Genomic DNA, 23,982 nt, shown 5'->3' with positions numbered 1-23,982 from the left:
TGCTTTACGGAATGACACTTGCCAAAATTCAGCCAGCTGGTGTGGTTGCTCCATAGATAGATTCTGCCTCTATCAACCTCTTCGGTTTCTGTCAATGGTTTAGGAAGCTCCTTTTGTTGCTCAGTGTATTTCCCGTCTGTTTCCTGATAAGCAGCTGCCTTCTTGTCTTTAACAAGTGCCATTTATCTTTTCATTTACTCCCTGTAAAGTTCCTAAATTGCTTTAGCTTGTTATTTAAATTAAAAATTCAGCCTGGATCGTGTCATTATGATGAAGCTTTGACAACATTTTCTAAACGTAGTTTTGCCATTGTTTTCGGAATGTTTATTGCAGCCATTGAAAAGTATTTCTGAGCTTTATAAAACTGCCTTGAATTGCAAGCTATTTCTTTCCTCTCACTGGCTAGAAGCTGCATTTCATGCCAATCGAGAGAATTGCAGTGACTTAGCCTAGAAAACCAGGACAGAATTTGAACATTAAAAAGATGCCTCAGATGAATCCTCTCAAAGCGGCAGGATGCACGTCAGGCGTACAGGTAGTCAGGACTGTGTCAGGGTTGATTTTAATATTGGCTATGTATATGCTATTGCTTCAAGGTTCATCACGCTTTGATATGCGTGAATGCATTCTCATGTGATTTGTGATTATCCAGAAAATCTCTGCCTGCTGGCCTGAGCGACGGAACTATTTTGGGGGAGAGTGGAGACCGCTTTACAGAGACTGAAGTAAAGGAAAGAGAAGTCCGCTTATGTCCTCTGGGAATATTGTCCAATCCTTCATCTTCTGCATTCCCAAATAATTGTATGCTGCCTTTTGTATGAGCTGCAACTCAGCAATCTTTAGAGAATTAGAAAAAATGCAAGATGAGCTGATGAATGCAATGAATTACACAAAAAGTACCATTTTTCTCCATGATGCATACACTTGAAAGCACTGAAAATTCAAAGAGAACGCTGCAGCTGGTTGCAGTAGAACAGGACTACCAGCAGAAGATGACCCAAGATCTAAAGTTATATCATTCCATCTTTGTAAATAAATATGTCGTTTGTACCAGCCAAACTAACATTCCACATATATATATAAATATATATATGTGTATATAATTTGCCTAGAGACGAATGTCACGATAAGCTCTGTGCAGTACTTTATGACTTACAATGAATTCATCTGTTGCTCTGGGTAGAAAGCACACGTATCCTGGGGTTTGTGGAGAAAGCAGAAGCTCATCACTTTTGCCCTTTGAGCCATAAATGACAAGGGTCTTTTTACATTCTTGTGGCTCTGGGGAATCTCCATCGGTTTTAACCTGCACTCTCCACTGTTGGGCTAAACAAAATAAAAATGTCACATTTTTAGTATCAGTGTCAGAGATCAATGGATGAATTTGTTATTATTAAAAGAAAGAATTTAAAAATTACTATGAACTTATATCGTACTTTATACAAATAGACAAAAAGACATTCCTTCCCTTGAAGAAAATTTAATTTAAATAAGAATTGATAAACATAAGACGACTCTTGAAGTGGGTATGCAAGCAGAAATTAACACCAAGGAAGCAGGAAAAGGAATATATAGCTAGATTTCTGCATTCTTTATAACAAAATAGTTGCTTTAATTACAGTAAATTATTTATTAAATTTCCATTCTCGAAATGTTCGTGCGTAACATGGAAAAGAAAACTAACATTTTGAAAGACTTGTATGTGATCCATGCATAAGAACTGCTGGCTAATACACAACTAGTTAAACAATGAAACTTAAACCTATTTTCTTAGATTTTTCTAACCTAATTTGTCATGTTCAGTGTGCTCCTTTGTCAGACTAGATCATTCATTAGGGCTGAATCCAAAATTTAGGGAATTCCAAAGAAGTGTTTGCACTGACCTCAGCTCATGGCTTGGGCCTTTCAGAGATTCTTTTTGGTAGGTGACCTGTACTCAAAACAATGTTTGAAGTCCAGAACGCAACCAAGAATCTACAGAAAAAACATTCCAGGTGTGGAAAATGTACTGTGTTTTATATGGACAGTACAGGTTAGAAAGTTACTTAACCGCTTGAATGTGTATCTTCCCCTGAATTCAAATGAATAATTTGTAGAAAAGTCACTTGATACTGCATGGCAAAGGGAACTTAACAGCAGAAGGAAATCAAAAGCCTAGTCACAGTTTAGACTGTGACCATTACTGTGATAATACGATCATTTGCTAACGGGATTAATATAAAGGACAACTATTTTGTGATTGTGTGTAAGCCTACAATGCAATGTGCGGACAAAATGTATTTTAGAATAGTTTAATTCAGAAATAAACTGGATGTGATTCTTTTTCTTACAGTACTCTCTACTTTTTTCATGCCTTTTTTTCCTCCACCTGCTTGGAGATGGAGGTTGGGTGAACCCCTGGTCTGGTTTTCTTGATTTATGATTTTTCACCTGTTTTTCACATTGTTTTCTTTAGCTAATTCTGTTTTTCCCCTTGTCATAGAAGCTTTTTGTGCATTACATCTGACTGTTCCCTGACTCTTCTGGGCTCAGCTACAAAACAGCAGGCAAATACACATCTCACAGTCAGTCTGCTGAGTAACACAGTAGCTGAAAGGATCCTTCCATCTGAACTCTTTTTTGAGGTCATTTCCAGGAATGAGTCAGATGTAGTGCGTGGAAGATCCACACTTTGCCTAATGAGGGACTTTTGTTGTTTGATATGTGTGCCAGCCTTGAATTTTATCTCCTTGTGCCAGGTTGGCATGTGGTACCCTTCAGGGTGTCACACTTGGTGAAGTCAAGCATCGTTTGAGCTTCTGCTCTTCCTGAGCACTCCGAGGGTTTATGAGCAGATTCAAATTTTTACAAAGACTACCAACATAGCCCTGAACCTCTTATCCTCTCCAACCATGCCCCATTTTGAAGGCTGTCCCAGGAACACAGCAGAGGGCAAATTTAGATAATTTTGCATTACTGCATTTCCCAGGTGAACAGGTTTTTTTTCACTCTGTAATATCCCTATGCTTCAGGAGAGTGCAAGCCCCAAGTTAAGAGAAAGCATGGATGCATAACTGCGTGTTCCTTGCTCGACGAGGAAGTATGTTTAGAGAAGGTATTTCAGGCAAGGTGATTTGTTTTAATGAATATCCGTGATTGTGATTTTAATTATTATTTCAGAAGAAAGGCTAAGACACTGGTTGGAAGTTTTCCAGGACATAAATCAGTGGTTAACAGATTTAAAGCCTCTTAGCATCTGTGACTGCTTTTTCTCCTACATTTACTTTTAATGCTTCTACAATTTGGTAATTGTGCTAACCCAGACTGACGGCATTTTCTGTCAGTTCAGCAGGTTCATTTAACCTGCTCATGAGAGAATAGGAAAAAAAATGTTTTGTCTAATAATATATTCACTTAGACAGCTACTTGGTAAGGATGGCTACGCTAGACAGGAGAGTGATGCCAAATACTTATTGTCTTCAGTGATTTCTATATCTCTTTTCGAGGTATTCTGAAGTCCTCAGTAAGTTCTGAAAATCAAATAGCTGGCCTTGAGTAAGTTGCCTTCCGTGTTTCATATATGTGGCCACATTAAAAAAGAGACTTTTTCTCCTGATAGTACTGAACTGCTTTAGCTTCCTTTCAGAGTGACTAGTGCGTTAGTGTATTACTGTACTTCTAGATTACACAGAATCACAGAATGGTCAGGTCAGGTCAGATTCTGTATAAAGCTATAGCCATTCGCCTTGAGACGTCAGTATGACAACTGCTAAAATGAATGGTGGGAGGAAAACAGACTTCTCTGAAAAAAATCTCAGAATTCTTTCTTTTCTAAAATAATATAACCAAGGATCTGATTTCACATCACAGAGATATGTTAGAAGCAGGGATCCTTTTCCTTCCAGAAAGTCTTTTAACCACTAGTTTGGCTGAGAGGTGCTGGCAGCAAAACTGTGAAAATCAAACCTGCAATGAATTCTGCAAATAGTAAACCGGGTAAGGTAAAACATAAAGTCAGTATCTTGTAATATAATTCAGAAAACTGAAAAAGGCTTCTATTTCTGTTTGTAAGATACGAACTTTTTATATATTCTTAGAGGATTGCCACTGCTGTTTTTACAATACATTATTCCATTTCTTTTACTCTGGCAGTTTTTGATCTTAAGACCTAGAATGGCATTCACATTTTGCTAGATGTAGGAGCAGGTTGCTTACTTCCCAGAAATTGTAGAAATTTGCATTGCCTTGAGGCAGAGGGGTCAGTCTGCTGATTTTATTTTCTTAGGAAATTCAGCCTCCACCTGGCAACATATACTGTCATTGCTTTTTAGAAGCAGGACCAATCCATTTACAATTTTGGAATTCTGTGGTTATTCTTACCCCATTAACAAATACTGGCAAGGTAGGGAATAATTTTAAAACAAAGGAAGTCATGGGAGAATTTACTGCATATTTTATCTTTTCTTATGAATTTTCTATATACCTTAATACTAACAACCTTGCACAACACAAGAAGATCCAACCTAGAAATATCTATTAACTGAACTCCATTCATCAATGTTGAACCGTATTTTATGCACTGCCCACAAAAGCCCACAATACCACAGAGCACCCTACAGGAATCACATTAGAGGGATGCAGCACCTTTTAACTGACTGCAGTGTGGACAACATTGGAATATACTGTGGTGTGTCTCCTTGCTTTGAGAGGAAATCTTTTACTATGTGCTCCAGTACTCCACCTATTTTGAAGCAGAAAAGGAAAAGAGAAAATGGAAGGTGGAAGTCATAAAATTTCCCCGCAATGTAGGAAACGTTTAGAGAGAGATGTAAAGTCCCGTTCTCCCTCAAAACAACTTCATCATTTGAGAGCTGAGAGCAGCTATCCATCTTCCCTAACAAGGCAATCCCTTTCACCTTTTTCTCTTGCATCAAACATACAAGGTGGAATCAAGAGAATACAAATAGATCTGTTCCTATGCTTGATTTGCAAGAGCCTCTCTGTAATCTACAGATGTACAAAGGTTGCTGGGAAAACTTGATACGGGCATACTGCATTTTGGCAGAGTCCGTAGACAGCAGCAGTGTTCACAGGGATATGGGATTTATGCTTTATTAAAGCTGGCATAACGCCAGCCTGGCCGAAGGAGGACTGAGAACCCTCAAGTAAGCTGCTTAGCAGTCAATGGTGGCTTTCAAACTCTCTTCTTTGGCTAGGTGGTTGAACACCTTACTGGCTTTATCCAAAGAGAATGAGATTTCTGACCTTTGGAGTGACTTACTGTTTTGTTTTGTAACCTTTGTTGTAGACCTTACCTGAGCACATTGATCGTATTCTGAAAATCACCAATCACCATTGAATTATGCCAGTCAACTTTTTATGACTTTCCCTGAAGCCCACTTGCAGAGTGCAGCTAGTATAAAATATGACCACATGAATGCATGAAACATCAGCTTTCTAACATCAACACTGCTGCTTGCCTCTTATTCAGTAAATGTGTATTATATGGAAGGTTTTCGCTTCCATGTGAGCGGGACTGCTTATCACTACTATCTGCTCTACCATGTGCAATCTTCACTGCTACAGCTGCTGGGAGAATTTAAGGCAATTACTTTTTCTTTCAAGACTTCGCATCTCTGGAATTTTCTCTTCTCAGCTCTAACCCTGGTACTGCGTCACAATGGATTGACACAGAACTGAGTACAAGGCACCTTTCCAAAGCTCTTGTGATTGTTACCCTCCTATAAAGCTCAATCTTTTAACATGCAAGATCTATGAGATAATTAGTACAACACCGCAAATTAAACTGTAAACATTCATGAGATCAGTCCTACTTATCACCATTTTTACATAAGGCATAAAAAGCACTGTCTCACCTATCTCAGTTCCTCACTGGAATGAGCTCCTGGGTAAAGAAAAGATGTCTAAAGAGCAATTCAAGCTAAGCTGATGCATAGCTAGTTGGCAGGATAGTTCCTTAAAATGTTCCTCTCCTTTATATCTTCATTATTCAGAATGTCTGATCTCAACCTAAGAAATCAGCACACACTATTCGGGTCCTCCTGGTATTCTTGATAGTGTGACATTTCACAAACTGATTAAGAATAAGCCACTCCTTTCTCCTCATAATCAATATATGGTGTCTAACTGCTCTTGACACTCACGGGCTCTCAGCGGTCTGTGCATCTGTGCCTGCTTATTATAGCCCAAAAAAAGAATGAAGCTGTATGGGAAAAAACTTAGATTAGTAGTAAAATATAGTCTATTTCCTGAACATAAGGTGAAATAGATGCTACGGCTGTATCTCTGAAGAGTGCACTTAGCAGAATGCAGAATCCAATTCCAAGTCACTCTTGTGAAAATCAAATTTCTCTGTGGGAAAGCCTTTACTTACTGAGTTAATCAGTCTCCTCTTGTCAAAGTTATGTTGCCATGGAACATAAAGCTGTTGGCTAAACTGTTTGATTGAATGCAAATGATTTAATTTTTACTGGAACTGGAATTAGATCGAGAGATCAGGACTCATTCTATAGAAGGCAAGTCACTGCTTCCAAAGCGAAATGTAAACATTACTTTTTTTACTTTAGTTTCTCCCATAGACTTCCCAGACATGGATACACAGAATATGCACTTACAGTTAAATAAGATAGTTGTGTCAATCTGTTTCTCTTTTCTGGTGAGGGAGAAATACAAAGGTGGTATCTCAAATTATAAACACTTGGGAGGTACTAGCGTATTGCAGTGATGGGGCTGTCTTTGTAGGTATAAAATAGGCAGCTGGGTGGGTAGTTTTTTATTAAAAGATTTTTACTAATTCAAACAGATTTAGTCAACTGAATGCATATACTCCATTTAGCTTCACTAACATATTTGCAGTTTAAGCCCGCATTATTTCTGGCTACTTCGGGAATACCCTGATGGATTTTGACCTGAAAATGCTTCCACTGACACTTCACAACACATTTTTCAACTTGATGGTGCTTGCTAGGGGACCTGTCCCTATGTATTAAATGACAGTGACATTGGGAAAAACAAAACAACACTTGAATCTCTTCTCAGATGAATTCCTGGCTGATTTCAGGACAGAATAGTAGAAATACAAAGAAAATCAGAAATGGTTTATGAGCAGCATGTTTTTCTCAATTACTTATAAAGGCCTAGTCCTTTCTGTAGACCACTGCCAGCCAATTTGTCTTAATCTTCTCTCACAGTTGATAGTTTACATATACAATGAGGTCACTTGCTCACATATTTGTCACTTAACACTGATTTGCAGATTAAATTCAAGAAGCAAAACCAATGGTGTATGAAACAACTCTTACCTTTAAGGAATGCCTTCTTTGGATTGCCATCCTCTAAAATATGAACAGAAAAAGAATATGTGAACAAGATTTATTATCACTTTTCTTCTTAAGTTACGGTCTTATCTAGAAGGCTTCTTCAGTAATAACTGGGCATTGAGTATATACTATATTGTTATAACAGAAATTTTCTTAAACAAAATACTTACTATTGGCAGTTAGCTCCCTCTCAGTTTTACCATCATCTTGATATTCGTCTAACCATCTTTCATCGCAAAAACAAAAATAATAAGGTTAATGACAATTATCAGTATATTACAAGTAATCTGACAATTACCTTCTCTCTCCAACAGTATTTTTTAATGCTTTTTTATCAAATTATGCCTTCACAGTTGGTCTTATTCATATTAGGATAATTTGGCTCAGCGCTCCAGGCAAATAGGAACTTTCATGGTAGCTATATGAAGTACTTTAGTACTATACGAGGTACGTTATATGAAACACTAAGTATTTACAGGATCGGAGACTCAACTGTACATTTTGGGGAGGGGGGTATATAACCTGCAGTAGTTAGTTATACTAATTGTACCTAAAATGATATATAACCCCTGCGGGGGTGGGAGTTTCTAAAGCTTCTGTAGATCTGTACCAATGAACCAAACTTCTCTTTTTACTTTCCTTTTCTTTTATACTGATGAATTTAAGGATCTTTCCTGAATTATCATTTCACTACAAACACACATCCATACTCCTTCATTTGATCCCTCTTGCTGTTACAATAACACTTTACAAACCTTAACAATAATTTCATTTATTTAAAAACAAATAAATACATGCTCACTATCAACTTCTATTTTATTGGCTCCATGTTAATGTTGCATTTGTTTAAACCCAAGGGTTCACAATATATCTTACTTCTTGTATATAACAAAACTATGAATAAATATCATATGCATGAAGTCTAAACTCCACTGTATTTCAACTATTGTTGTAATACATAGCTTGATTAACTTTTTTGAGCTATCTATCTCCTCATTCCTTCCTAAGAAGCAAAAGATCACTAACAGTTTCTAAAAATAGAACGTACACTTTGACACATTGGCAGCACACTTACACTGCAGGCAAACAATGACAGGACTCCTCTAGTTCTATATATAGTGTATCTAATGTTTTTCTAAACGTTTAATATTTTATTTTGACAAGGCAGTTTTATAGGGAGTCCAAGTGTCTTCATTAGGTATCCCTCCCTTTAGAGAAGTCTCATAAAATCTCCTTGTAATTAAAGAAACAATTGCCTCATTCATCTACTCTTCAATAACCATCTTTAACGCACACTAAACCAATTAAAAAATCTTAATAGCCAAAAAGGAAAGCTAAACTGAAAACCTCATCATCAGAATAATGGTTCTGAGAGGAGTAAATGGTTATTAGCTAGTCATTTCCAGGAACCTTGCAAACCGAAACCCTGGGTTTTTTGTAAACAGGTAGGATTCCTAGAGGAGAGCTGTCTTTACTGAACACCTAAAGATTTTCAAGACTTTAAGGCACAATTCCCAAAATAACCTGGAAGCTATTTCAGCCATGTAACCCAAACTCATAAATTCCAGAATCCACATACTGCAGAATATAATTAGCTTGATCTAAATTTCAGTTCTTCAAGTTATTTCTATTGTACTAAGTATACCAATATAGAAATAACACACACAAATCCTTACTTTCATCTATTAGCTTATTTTATGTTTGGTTTTTTTTTTCTGTTATAGCCATATGATTCAGCTCAATGACTGCTAAAAGTTCAGGTTGCAGTTGCCTCGGGTAATAAAAAAGTTTGGAAAAATAGGCTGGTTAGTAATTGTTAGAACTGAGAAAGTCAACCGTTTTTCAATTTTGCCCATGGCAGCAAAATTCTAGACCTAATAAGACAGACAAGTAGACATCTATTACATGAAAGGAAATATTGTAGCTATCCTTTAGGAAAAAAGTTAAAGGTCTCTCCAAAGATTTCCAGCATGTATATAAGGTTTTCAGTGACTGAGAAAGAGAAACTGATCAAAATAAGTATGGCTAGATCTTTACACATAATACTTTTTAAAAGATTGAGAACTGAAAGCTTATTTATTTTCATGTGGTCTCTGTATAATTTAGATAAAAGAAAGGTCAATTCACCCTTTCTCCTGTGCAAAATCTGGTTTTGGTCATTAGGCTATGACTCCCTCCTATACCAATACAGCAGCTTTGTTTTTTGTCTTCAACGGCAAAATTTTCCACCCCTTCTATGTTGAAAAATTCGGGCATTGCTCATATATCTAGGTTGTGTGCACATGCCTGTTCTGCAATTATTTCCTTAAGTTGCTAGCTGTGTAACAAATTCGTTTTCTACATGAATGGCATACCTATTACAAGGAAATTCAACCTCCTGAGCTTCCTTTCCTTCTTTATGTTTGATGACAATCTTATCCAGGAACCAACCATTGCCTGTGTTGAAATGACAAAAGTTTATCATATGAAATAATGCATTATTTTTTTTTATAAATTTAAAGAAAAAAGCCCAGATTATCTTTTTCCAGCAGAAACACAGGTCATATTAAGATAGAGCTCAGCTAAATAGATAAGATATATTAACAGAATGAAAGCTTTATTATTCTGTGTCTTTCTCGAGAGCTACAATGTTAATTCACCTCTGGCTTGCTCTGTTTTAAGACGAGTGGTTCTTTTTTTTTTCCTTGGAGACAAGTATGTGCATACATCTGTGAACTGCCAATACCATTCACATCCCAGCCTACATCTTTTGATTTCTTGTGATCAGGCACAAGGATATTGGCAGCAATCTGTTTATGCAGTTAACTAAGATCTGCACGAAAGCTGGAAATGTTGGTCCTCTGTGACTACTGCTCTCATTTGCAAATGGAGTGGGACCGCAGCCTTGCAGGGCCTTTGTATGTCTAGGTGCCAGTAACTGGAAAACTGAGGATCCAAGGATCCAGGGCCAGCAACTGGATAGACTGTCTAAGCCCAGCTACTGGAGGCCTTATACATCCGTACTGTATATATATATATATATGTATATATTTGGCATCAATGGATTGTCATTCTGACCAGCTGGACAGGGTAACAGGATAAGGCCATCGGTGCTGATTGTTTCTGTGTGAATGCTGAGTTCCTGTCTGTGTTGATCTGTGTGGCCAGCCACGTGCATACATATATGTGTTTTATAAATGTATTTGTGCGTACACCTACTGGGAGCACATACTCAGCCTTGCTACTGGTGGGACTGGCAGGCATGGAGCTGTGCAGCCTCACTTCTGTCAGGCTACTGAATTCATCCTCTCCCTAACACCAGCAACCACTGCCACATCCGTACTGACCTCTTAGATCATTTCCAATAACCATTGTAGTGACTGCTACAGTTCTCTGTGAAGCCCTTTCCAAATATCCTGTTCTCACTATGTCTTCACCGCTCACAACTTGTCATATTGCTTACAAGGTTCTGCCGGACTCATACCATTATTTATCAGCACAGTGTAGCAAAACAGCACAAGGGATGTTTTGGTCAGAAGCAAGCAACTGTCCTATTTATTCTCATGCTCTGCCTCCCTGGCTGCATACGAGTCTGGAAGTCCTTAGAAGGCAGCAGCCTCTGTCCCATAGGAAGGGCTTGCCCAGGCAGCATGTGGAGAAGAATGGCATTTCCTCCTCAAGCCTTCAGGCCCAGGGCACGTTAGGACACTCTACAAGCTTCTTTTGTCAACCTCTTGTACCTCAGATGCTCTTTCATTGGAAGGAGCCTACTAGCCTGGCTGAGATTCACCAGCAATCAGACAAGCCACTTTGAAACAAGCCAAAAAAGGTGAAAGGTGCTGCTTGTGTAAACATACAGGTATATATAGAAGGTTTCTATGGAGGAGAAGGTTCTTTGAGCAGATAAGACACATCATCTAGTGACTAATACCCGATCAATGCCAAAACCCTGCTGACTAGGACAAAATTCCTTTTCTTTCCCCATTCACAGTGGCTGTGGGAGAAGATCTATGCTCTGCAGTCCAGGACCCTCAAGGAAAGGATATGCTCCACGATCCTTTCAAGACAGTCTCCAAATCAAGACTAAAGACCTTCTGCCCTATCACTCAGTCAAGTGGCATGATTAGAAAAAAGGGCAGACCCACTTTATTATGGCATACAAGTATCTAAAGGGTGGGTTGAAGGAGGATGGAGCCAGGCTCTTTTCAATGGTTCCCAGTAACAGGACGAGGGGTAACGGGCACAAGTTAGTACACAGGAAGTTCCGTTCAAATACACGGAAAAACTTCTTTACGGTGAGGGTGACAGAGCACTGGCACAGGCTGCCCAGGGAGGTTGTGGAGTCCCCTTCTCTGGAGATTTTCAAGACCCGCCTGGATGCAGTCCTGAGTAATGTGCTCTGGGCAATCCTGCTCTGGCAGGGGAGTTGGACTAGATGATCTCTAGAGGTCCCTTCCAACTCTAAAAAAAAAAGAAACAAGAAACAAACCTCTTTTCTCCCTCTCAACCCCAAAAAGACTGGGTCTCTAGGTGGCCTCTCTCTTGACTCCTTATCCTTTTCCAGGTCTCAACCCCGTTGGTCACCTCAGGCCAAGTTTATCCAAGGCTAGTTTTGGATACAGTTCAAAAGAGGTCTGGGTGATCTGTCTGTGCTGAGTACAATGAACAATCATCTTAATTACTGAGGCATACATTTTGTTATACATAGAATTCAATCCATTGTCCTGTTTAGATAATGCTCCAAAAACACAGATTCTGAACTCCATTGTCAGAGAACAGCTTAAGCTGAGTCTGGTTGCAGATTTGTAATGCTGATCCTGTGATACGGCTATGCTGCCTAATAAAGGCGAGATGAAGGAAGAGAGCGTGGTATGGTGTGTAGAGTAGGCTCCACCACACTGCCTTCTGCGTTATGTCTTGACCTACCAGGACTCGAAACTCTTAGATGTACTATCATCCATGTTGCTAAGGCAGAAAACTCTAGAGAACTACAGATACAAGAATCAAGTTTACATCCCATATCAAGGCTGCACTAATAAGCCTATTTCTGTAATAGTCACTGAGCCTTAGCCAGTACAGACAGTCAGTAAGATGGGTGTTGCTTGAGGCCATTTCAGAACAGAGTAGGGTTAAAGTGCTTTTCTTATCTAGTATCACTGTGGCCCTGAACTGCTTTAAAAAATCCTTCTCTTCATATGGCTTCTTCATAGCCGCTAATCTGCAAACGTATTTGCAGTATTTACATCTTCAGTGCTTTTAAATGTTATCTTTCTCTTCATTCACATCATTCCAGAGATGCACACCTCAAGGGCCTGTATCAAAAATACGTCTCATCATAAAATTATCTCTTTTTTTTTCTGAAAAACCTACAAGCTGAATGCAATGTCACTCACTGGAGCAGCTCCACATTGACTTGCACAGATTAAACGAATAACCAAATATTCTGCCTTTTACCCAAAGCAGCAAGGACATTATGCTATAGCTACTCAAAATTTGTTTGGTAGTAAAGCAGGGTTTAATTCTAGTCTGGCCAGTTTTCACTCTTTGTCTAATGAAGGATTATTTTACCTGTGAGAGCAATTTTTTCATGAGTTTTCTATATGCAAATAAATAGCACTTTCTTATACATAAACTCGAGAACGGAGTGGACTGACAGTATTTGACATTAAACTCATGTCCTTTTTGCCATCCATTACCACTGTTTTTCACCATCCCATCACAGTGACCTGTCTGCAGGAAGACTTTTTATCACTGCAAGACCTTCTGTCACATTTTGTATGAAGGATGCCATATAAATAAAGTGCATTGTGTTTACAAAGGACTTGAAAACAGATTGGTCTCTAGGAAGTTAAATCCTACCTGGACCAGCTCCATCATGGCTAATCAGAACTTTCTCCAAGTCTCCCAGAGAGACAGCCTTTATGCAGAAAATATCCATCTGTGGAACCATACAAGGAAAATTATAAAGGTCTTGAACACAGCTATTGCTTTGACTATAACACTATAGAATAGTTTATTTTTTCTCTCTTGTTTTTTTTTTTCTTCAAAACTAATATAGGTGTCTTTTATTGGTCCTGGCCAGTTAGTGAGGCTCTTTTGAATCTTTCTAAGGTGAATAACACTTTGAAATTACTCCATAGAGACAGCACTTGATTCCTTTGGCATCACACAAGGATCAGTGGCAAAGAATTATTTTGTCATATCTGTACTACATTATTATATTTTCTAGCCCTATCTGCCTCACCAAGTCTGAAAAACATACTTGGTAATAAGGATTTAGAACCTGAGTCTAAAATTCACAGTCATCAGTTCAGGAGAACAAAAATGTTATTGTTACCATTTTATCTAGATGTGCAATATACGTAACCAAGAGTACTCAAATTCTACTATGCAATGGTCTCAGTAAACAATTGATCCAGCAGATAAAAATTATTCATATGATGTAATTCTGTATGCAATTTTAAATAAACAAAACACATGAGAAAATAGCAAACTGCTTGAATAGATCTTGTAATTAAAAAGATATTTACACTTGTTGAAGAAACAGTTTGCTAGCCATAGTTTACTCTTATTGATCAGAAGTAGCATTGTTTTTACTTCACCTGTCCATGTCGAAATTTTATATTGTTATTCTTAGATCTATGGAGCTTCCTTTTGCCAGCATCTCCTCTGGTCCCAATGAGGTTGATATAAACATTAGAATCTGTTTCAGCACCAAGTTTAGTACCCGTGTATACATGGATCTCATACACCAACACTAGAAGAAGAAAAAGTTTGAGATTATCCATGTAGTTTCCACGTCATTCAAAAGCTTTCCCATCAAAATTTTGCCAGAAGACCGTACTGACTTTCAAGTTTGGAAGTAGCAACAGCTATTCATGCATTTGTCACTTCCAGGTTCAAATATTGTAATTCTCTGCACAACAATATGAAAATAGCAAGCTTAAAAAAACTCATGATGCTGAGCATAGCTGTGCATTGCTCAGCAAAGCAGACCTTGAAGTAAGTGTTCTCTAGTGCTCCATTTTCTTCTCTTATTCCCTGTTGAGTATTTGTGATTTCAGGACCTAATTTGCAAAGTCCTTCTTGGCAAGTTATCTGGAGCCCACCTAAGTGTGCCTAGTCATGGTCTCAAACAATAGCTATATTTCATTGGTACCAAGGCATTTTCAACCTCCAGATTTGTGCAAAACAGAATTTTCTGGGTGGCTAGCCTTCATTTCATCTTAAAAGGAGAACAGCAATCATGAATCCTAGGGTTTTTAGATTTTCAACTCACATACAATGGTGGGCAAGAAGATGAATGGGCTCCCTCATGTATAAAAAGTGTACACTCAACTTGTTTTTGAAGGTTTCAACATTTATCACTAGTGGATGCTGACGCTTTTAAAACAGCTCTCGGTTAAAATATATTTACAACTTTTTGATGCCTCTCCTTATAGTCTAGACCAAAGTCTTGAACACAAAAAATATACACTTATCTTCAAATAGTTCTGGGATATAATTCAGAGTTACCATATTAACATATTTTGCACCACACTAATATTATCTTTATAATTATCCAGATGTGTAAACTTCTTTTTAAAAAAAAGTATTTGAAGTAATCACATACTATTATACGTCATTTCAGTTTTTGTTATTATGACTTTTTCAAAAAGTTTTTCTGTTTACATCTTAACGGTAATTTTTCCATGCAGCGTTTCTATTCTAATCACAGCTGGTCGTTTCTGCTGCTATGTAGTAGATCACAGAGGAGATTACTGTTTCACTAATGGGTAATTTTAATAGTTCTTGGGAGTGAAAAAAGGTAACAGAAGCCCTAACAAACACAACTAAACACTATTTTTAAGAAGGAACTAAGATGAAAACAGAATATTATAACAAAATGCTTGAAACTGGACAACATTCTACAAAAACTAATTAAAATACTGTTACTCTTATATGACAAAATAGCTGGTAGAACCTGAATTTTCCTTAAATTTTTAATTCACTGGACCCCAAGGCACCTTATAAAAATTAAACATCATGTCATCCACCATCATTGAAGAATAGCTATTTCTGATTCCAGTGGAGAAACTAAACAAGTAGTAAAATAATACTGCAAATACTTAAGGGAAAAATTAGCCCCACATATATTGAAAGATAGGAAGGAAACGTTGATGGATAGACTGTATGCTTAACCTACACTTAGCCTGTTACATAAAATTGATCTCAATAATATACCTGCATCTTCAAAAATTTTGCAGAGCCCTATAAAAACTAATTTTGAGGTTTTTAACATAAAAACATCATGATAAAACAAATGGTAGATATGGATGGCAAGTAACAAAGATAAATGGACCTGATAATTACCATAATTAAGCTACATATCCAAATGACATTTTATATCATAACTCTTCGTATCATCATAAGCAGATTATCAACAGGAGAATAGAAGACAAACAAGAAACTGTTCAAAGGACAGAGGATAAGGGGTGACAACAAACGATGAAAGGAAACGTGCAACAAAGCAAAGAGCCACACTGATCATGAAGGGGCAAACTCTTTCAGAGTGTGGAAGAAGAGAGGTCACATCTCCAAAAGAAAACCTAACAATCACATAGATCTGTGACCAGCTATTTGAATAACAGGGCTGGACTACCCATGGAGCAAGACACTGCACATTAGTAAAAGCAGGGACATATCACCATGAAGTCTCCTCCACACCTTTACATCCTTACTTACATTCTCAGTTTTGAAAAAGCAAAACATCCGTGGGAGCTAAGGAAAGAGTATAGGCCACTGATGTTATGAGTGCCTATATACAAAGATTGGTATCTGTATTACTTACACCTACAAGTAATTTCTGTGATCAAAACTGCAAAATTTAAGTAACTATAATCCCAATTTTAAAGCACATTCAAGGCTTTTTAAAGAATCCCCTTAACAGTAAATTATTACAAGACGAAAATACCAACGAGGTCCTTCATTTCTGGAGGGAGACCAAACCAAATGGATTAAGTATAGGACACACTAGAACAGAATACAAGATAATTATAACACAACACAAAGATATTAACAGATAAATAAATTACAGTTCATTTTGTAGCACTGTGCATCTCTGTGGTAACCAGAGAAATGATAATGATCTAATCAAACACAGCCTTCTATTGCTACAAGCCTAAATAAATCAGTCTGAAGTAGAAAACGTGCACATGTTGAGATGTAAAGGACTGGAAAATATTTTCCATAGCTCCTTGTGTCTATACATCTCTCACCATCTGGAAAATGTTAGGTCTGGCATTTATTTAGGCTACACAATCTGCATTATTTATAAAGGAATCTTAGTAACAAAAAGACCAGTTTGTGCTTTAAATCTTTGTGCAAACTAACAATACGGGCTGCTATATTAGGATAATAAATGGAACGTTCATTTCCCTTAGCTTGAGTATATCTTACAACATATTTTATAGGAAACACACAAGAAAATTAAGCAACAAAAATATTTTCCAAAACATGCTATACATACCTACTTAGAACACGTCGCTATGGAGCAATGCTTGGGCATTCATATAGACTTTCACTAAATAGTTTGTGGAGGTTAAGCCTTTTCTGTACAAATGGAAACCTGGGCACAGACCAGCTTGAGTGGACACATTTTTTTCAAACTTTGTCAAGCAGTTCCTCTAGATTGCAGAGCAGCTACAAAAGGTGCTAGTGTTAATGGCTCCTGAGCTACAGATTTCTTAAATCACAGAATCACAGAATTTCCTAGATTGGAAAAGACCTGTAAGATCATCCAGTCCAATCATTAACTTAACACTGACAAGCCCACCATTAAACCATGTCTCTGAGCACTATATCTACGTGACCCTTAAATACCTCCAAGGATGAGGACTCCACCACTGCCCTGGGTAATGCATTCCAATGCCTGATGACCCTTTCAGTAAAGAAATTCTTCCTAATATCCAATCTAAACTTCCCTGGCGAGATATGAGAACAAGATATGAGATATGAGAAACATGAGAACAAAAAGGATGATGCCACTCTGTAACAGATAAGAAAAGGTGCACCAGTAGTTCAATGAGCACAGGGGCAGATTCAGCCAAATCTGGAGAATGAACCTACCAGTCCAATGTACTGCTGAGACAGCAAGACTCACCATATGTGAGATTTGCCTGTTTGTAGCTTTCTGTATATTGTTCACAAAACAGGTTTTTGTGTATAGAGTAAAACAAAAAGACCCTAGAAAACACGTTCCTTCTCTGTGACTCCGGTTTAACTTCGAGAAACTGACTTACTCCAAGGTCCCCACTGCTGCCACATCTGAAATGGAGATCTGCTTCACTGCAGTAAGAAAAAGCCATCCCAAAGCTCTGAGAATTAGAGCTCTACGGCCTCTAATCCTCTATTCTGTAGTGGTAATTTCATTTTACTATATGCTGATTTAGTGAAACTACACCACCTAAAAACTGGGGTGACAAAGCAGAGAGGTAGGCTCATAGGCAAAAAAAAAGAAAAGAAAAAGTTGAAAATTATGTCATAAAACCAACCACTGAGGAGAAGTCAGGGAATACTGTTTCAGCATTATGAGGGACCTGTTAGACTCACGTTTAGCCTTCCATATAATGTGGGGCACATCAAAGTAATAGAAGAAACACCTTGAAAAATACAATAACTTTGATAAAGGCTATAAGAGGATTAATTAATACAAAATGGGAAAAAATCTCAGCTAGCAGTCACTAAAAAAGAAAATGACCTTTCAGAAAATAAGTGATTGAAATCTTCAAATTGCTAACAGAGTAACTATAGATAAGCTCTAAAATCAGACAGAAAGCTCTGGGACATGGATGCATGAATGAAACAGTTGAAAAATGGGAGGTAAAATGTTTTCGGGCAGAGGTAGGGAGTTTCTAAAAGGCTCCATGAAAGATAGACATTAAAGCAGTATAATGACTATGTTAAAAAAAATGTATCAAAAATACTGTAGGAGTCACTGAGCAGTCAAGCATACAACTACCAAATGATGGGATGATGGGACCAACTATACCCTGATGAAGTCATGATGGGCTCAAGTGTACCCTGATGAAGTTTGCTGATGAGACCAAATCAAATGGGGAACTGGACACTTGGGAAGGGAGAGCCACCCTGCAGAAAGACCTGGATAGGCTGGAAGAGTGGGCTACCAAGAACCTTATGAAGTTCAACAAGGACAAGTGTAAAGTCTTGCACCTTGGAAAACATCATCCAGGAGTGCAGCACAGACTGGGATCTACCAAGCTGGGGAGCAGCTCTGTGGAAAGGGACCTGCAGGTCCTGGTGGACAGCAAGATCAATGTGAGTGAACAGTGTGCTGCAGCAGCAAAGAAAGCCAACAGGATTCTCAGCTGCATCAACAAGGGCATCACCAGCAGAGCTAAAGAAGTCATTATCCCACTCTACTCAGTGTTTGTCAGGCCACACCCAGAATACTGTGTTCAGTTTTGGTCCCGGCTATACAAAAAAAGATGTGGACAGGCTAGAGAGGGTCCAGAGAAGGGCCGCAAAGATGATCAAAGGCCTGGGAAGCCTGCCATATGAGGAAAGGTTGAGAGAAATGGGGTTGTTCAGCCTTGAGAAAAGAAGGCTTAGTGGAGACCTTATCACCATGTTCTAGTATTTACAAAGAAGACAGAGACTGCCTTTTTACAAGGAATCACATGGAAAAGACAAGAGGTAATGGGTACAAGTTACTCCTAGGGAGATTCTGATTGGACACAAGATGACAATTTTTCACAATGGGAACAATCAGCCTTTGGAATAATCTCCCCAGGGCAGTGGTGGATTCCCCAACATTGGACACTTTTAAGGTTCAGCTGGACAGAGTGCTGGGCCATCTTGTCTAGACCAAGCTTTTGCCAGGAAAGGTTGGACCAGATGATCCTTGAGGTCCCTTCCAATCTGGCATTCTGTGATTCTATGATTCAAATTTAAACTCGCTCAGTCCACAAAAAAATGCTACTACTGCTACCTCTTGAGATGTTATCACGAGGCTTCAGATGTTTTTTTAAGTCCTAACTCCAGCTTCTGTCATCTATTGATAACATGAACTACCTGGAATAAAGGCGAAGAAAGAAAGGAAATTTTTTTTCTCTAGTTATGAAGAAAAGGTAACCTAAGGGCATACTGATGGCAACAGAATGCAAGTTAGAAATCCCTTTCTTCCAGACTTCTTATTCTGGACACCTGAATCAGGGTTTCCAATAGAGCAGGTTGGTATATTCCTGATCATTCACCAATGGTAAGAATTAATTTGGCCCCAATCTGCAAGCACAGCATATAATTCTCATTTCCTTGTGAAGGAGTAATGTACAGAATTCAGTGACTTATGACATTTTCCTTTGGAAAATATAAACAGTAAGCAAGCATCACAGGTTGCTTTGCGTTAAAGACTAAGTTAATATTTTGATATGTTTTGGGAGAAGAAAATAACCCTAATAAAATTAAAGAAGAATTTATTGCTGAGAATAAGAAAATGAGTCTTCACTGCAGAAATACTGGTCTTTTTCTGCTGACTTAGTATAAGCTACTGTCCCATTGTCAGATCTTTTCAAAGTAATTTTACTAAAAGTACAGTAATTATTTTAGAATTCTAGTTAAGGGCAGATGAATTCAAGATCAATATACTTACCACTTATTACTCAAAGTTCATTAGATAAGCTTCCTCCACATTACAGCTGTCTGAGCCTAATGACTTTGGTGTGCCTACAACAGCACGGTAGTTTGAATCAAGAAACTGAATGCCCTGGTTGGCCCTCCTTACTTCTTTCTGGTTTGCAGCACAAAGCTGTTTTAGAGCAAAAAACTACATCATTTTCGGATAAAACTAAACCAGACGATATGTTCCAGGAACACAATGACGGCGATCTTGCCACAAATTGGCAGTCAGTCCGTGGGAACAGACTAGAACAAGCCCAGAGTAACTTCCCCCTATACGCACATAATGAGGACATTGGACCCTTAGCTCATAGGGTTTTTAGCACCAACCCCTTCACTGCACAAATCCACTCCCATCAGGCTGCTAGTGTAAACAGACAGATTGGGCAAAGAACACAAAACCTAGAGAGATGGTAAATGATATATATCAGAATTGATAAAACTGTTTGTATTCAGTCCCCTCTTAATGGTAACGATCCGAGATATTAGAACAGTATTACACAGTACTGCTCCAGCTTCTGCCTTTTTTCCGTATGACATGCCTGCTTGAATGAAATGGTCATTTTGGCTTGATTTGTTGCACAGCAAGGTTGAATCTCTGTCCCGTGTTTTTATCACTTGATATTTACGACCCCGGTAGCACAGATAGTGTTTGGCATTTTGCCATGATGGAAGGAAGGGTAAAGATACAGACTGGTGCAGCATTAAGGCTAAAAGGCAACAATTTCTTAATGGCTGATAGTGGTTAAGAGGCACTATCTTCCTCAGAAATGGTGAATATATTATTGGAGAAGGCATAAATAAAAAAACACTATCAGAGAAGACATTTCAATTAGAATTACAGTTCTCAGGCTTTCTAATCTCCAATTCCATTTACTCCTGCTATTTGGAGCAATATCCTAAAAAATATGTGGGAATACTCTTCATAACATTTAAGAAAATAATCAGCTTTGAAAAAACACACTGACTAATCAATTTTACAGTAGGAATGCTTGACTATTTACCTAAGTATTTGGCGCCTCCTGAGTAATTAAACAGAGATGCGAATTTTGTAGAGAAAATGCTTGAGTCATTACTATTTTCTTTGGTCATCTCTTGCGCTATTTCAGTCAGTGGGCACATTCTAATCCTTATGTATTTCCCTGCACATTTCTCCAAGTGGAAAAGAAACCTCAATCTTTTGAACTGGAATTTTGCCTGCCTCAGCCTCAGTATTTGTCTTTCATCTCAAATCAGTAAAGTTATTCCTTCAATTATGTGAACAAGAACAGGGCAGAATTCACCATTTATATTCTCACTTGAAGTTTACGTTCACCTAAGCAGAACGGTAAGAAGATTCAACACTTCTTGTACCATGCATCCCTTTAGATCAAAACTTCAGCCATATCTGAAGACAATCCACATTAGGTAGTGTGATAAAGGTCTTCTGCACACTTACAAAGGAGCATAGGAAGACATTGGCAGGGGGCAGCCCAAATAACACCCTGCTCTGGCTTCACCCAGGCCCATCACTGGTGCCATCAGTACATGTCCACAAGCACAGGGACACAAGGGTAGGTGGGAACCCATATCATGGACTCAGTGGAAGAGACACTCTCTCCCAGCCCCTGCAGGGCTGTCCCAGGGGACTCTCGGTCCCAGTGTCCAGGCATGAAACCCATCATGATGAGTCATCTCTAGTGTATTTATCACACTGCTGGGCTTTGCTGCCGAGGGGTGTGGAACACAATATGGGACACAGGGGAAGAGCATTTTGGGATTGCACAGGATTTATTATGGGACATTTAGGGGAGAAAACAAAGGCAGGGAAAGGGATGGATCTCAGTGATTTGGGGAAGAACAAGTTAGGGAAAACAGAGGGATCAGAGGATCAAAAGGGCCGGGCACAATTAACAGTTTGCTGATTAGTATGGTTCTCTGACTGTTTCCTGCACCTGATCAGTGCAGTCTGTCCCATCTTCTTATTAATTTGCTTTCTAATTCTTTTCATGGGTGAAGGACTCCTGTTTGCTGTGTGCAGTTGCGCATGTGGGTACAGTGTCTGAGTGCCAGCAACTGGACTGGGACCCAGTTGGGGTCCTGCATGACAGCAACTGGAGATTCTGGAGGGAGTGAAGTTAAGCGCCAGTGACTGGAGTGGGACCAGGACTCAGAGGCCCGTGTCTGTAATGGCAAGACCACGTGAGCATCTCACTGTTGGAGGGACCAGGGGAGTGCTGGCCAGCTGCCAGAGACACCATGGGGTTATGGGTGTCTCTAGGGGTGAGACCTGCCGGGCTGTATGTGTGTCTCTAAGGGCAAGGCAGCTCTGTGTGTGTGTGTGTGTGTGTGTGTGTGTGTGTGTGAGATGGTCTGTACCAGCAGCCGGAGCAGGGCTGCAGCCTCGGGGGCTCACATGTCCAGGTGCCAGCAACTGGTGAGACTGGGATCCAGGGGCAGCTGCTGGGAAGACGGAGTGTGTGAGCCCAGCTGCTGGGGGCGTTCACATTGCACGTATGCATACACATATATGCTCCCGCTAGTGGACCTCCACCCTGCTCAGCCAGAGAGGGGAGTGGGGTGAGACTGCTGGTGCTGTCTGTGTTTGTGCGACTGCTCCCTGTGCCTGGGTTACCTGTGCAGCTGGCCATGTGCGCAGGTTTATATATGTGGTGTATCCATGTGCTCTCTCCGCGCGTGCTGGCTGGGAACACGTGCTCAGCCTCACCGCTGGCTGGACCTGGGACCATGCAGCTGCAGCAGCTTCGCCTACACCGAGCTGCCAGATCTGGTCTGATTGCCCCAACACTCTTGTGTTGTCATGGTGTTATAAAGTGAAGTCAAAAGCATTCAGAATGAAGCTTCTACCTTATTTTCATTGAGTGACACTTAAGATTTACCCAGTTCAAGATATGATCACTTATTCCCAATACCTATCACTTAGAAAACAGTTGAACAATTTTTCTTTGATTTTGTACATCACAACATAGCTAGGGGTTGAAACAGCAACAAATAAACAAGCTGATACGTGTAAAGTTTGGTAAACTAAAAATATCTAGAAACTCCAGAAAAAAGTGAGACTGGGTAGAAGAATCACAGAAAAAAACAGGTTGGAGCAGACCTCCAGAGATCATCCAGTTCAACAACATGCTCAATTCAGGCACAACTTCAAAGAAAGGTCAGGTGAAATTTTTTAAATCTCCAGGGCTGGAAAAGCAAAAGAGAAGACGGCATGGGAAGACAAAAAGGAGCCACAGGCCTAGAAGCCTTGGCAATGGGGAAAAATAAGAAAAGAAGGGAAGACAAAGGCAGACATACATTGGAGGCATAAGAAACCCGAGTTACATATGGAAGCTGGGACTGCTGTGATGGAGAGATTGAGAAAGAACTGAAAGTATCACTTGGAGTAGTAGACCAGATAAGTGTCCAGCTTTTTGAAGTGGCTGAGGGACAGTCAGGAAAACTAAGGGGTGTTACTGAGGTGACAAAATTGGATGGAAAAAAAGGGATTTTAGAGAGGAAGGTAAATAAAAACTGACAGAATCAGGAAATAACTTAGAATTTGAAGAAGAGAAGATAAAAAAAAAAAAGACGGGAATCAAAAGTCAGCTCCAAGGTTTTGGGTCCCTATCAGGTGCATATTAGAGTTTTGATGGAGAAAGGGAGAAAAGGGATAAGGAAAAAATTACCCTTTCTTCTAAGAGAAAAGTTGAGCAACAAAGTAGGTGCTAAAGAAGAGCAATTAAAAAAAAAGTGCTTTCTGAGCTTAGCTTATATTTGTTCATTTTGTTTCAAGTTTCCAGCACATCACTTTTGCAGTTAAGCAAATTTAACACCACTAGAAGATACCAGATAGAATAGAAAGTACAGATACAAATTACTAAATCATATCAAATTATCATTAAGTAATAAGTAGTACATTGTTTGTTCTGCAGGAGAAAGTGACTTGATGTGGTTTGTCCAGTACTTGTAAGCAATTAGCTTTTAAATGGGAAATGCAAATGGATAGTGTTTCAGTTGCTTGTTCCTG

The 23,982-nt window shown here is 39.0% G+C and overlaps 1 protein-coding gene across 1 annotated transcript in view; it reads right to left on the bottom strand.

Moving 5' to 3' along the window:
• The window catches only part of RP1 (RP1 axonemal microtubule associated), a gene marked incomplete at both ends in the record, with an annotated part of 177,419 nt that overhangs the window by 76,990 nt on the left and 76,447 nt on the right, over positions 1 to 23,982 (bottom strand). Inside the window, 6 exons of the mRNA XM_082499227.1 lie at positions 1,157 to 1,326; positions 7,302 to 7,334; positions 7,490 to 7,545; positions 9,674 to 9,755; positions 13,158 to 13,236; positions 13,901 to 14,055. Of these exons, the coding sequence (XP_082355353.1) occupies positions 1,157 to 1,326; positions 7,302 to 7,334; positions 7,490 to 7,545; positions 9,674 to 9,755; positions 13,158 to 13,236; positions 13,901 to 14,055 (575 nt within the window). The remainder of the gene's footprint in view (positions 1 to 1,156; positions 1,327 to 7,301; positions 7,335 to 7,489; positions 7,546 to 9,673; positions 9,756 to 13,157; positions 13,237 to 13,900; positions 14,056 to 23,982) is intronic.

This window comes from Vanellus vanellus (genome assembly GCF_965231255.1).
Source record: "Vanellus vanellus genome assembly, chromosome: 2".
Classification (NCBI taxonomy): Eukaryota; Metazoa; Chordata; class Aves; order Charadriiformes; family Charadriidae; genus Vanellus; species Vanellus vanellus.
This window is presented reverse-complemented; position numbering and strand designations above follow the sequence as displayed.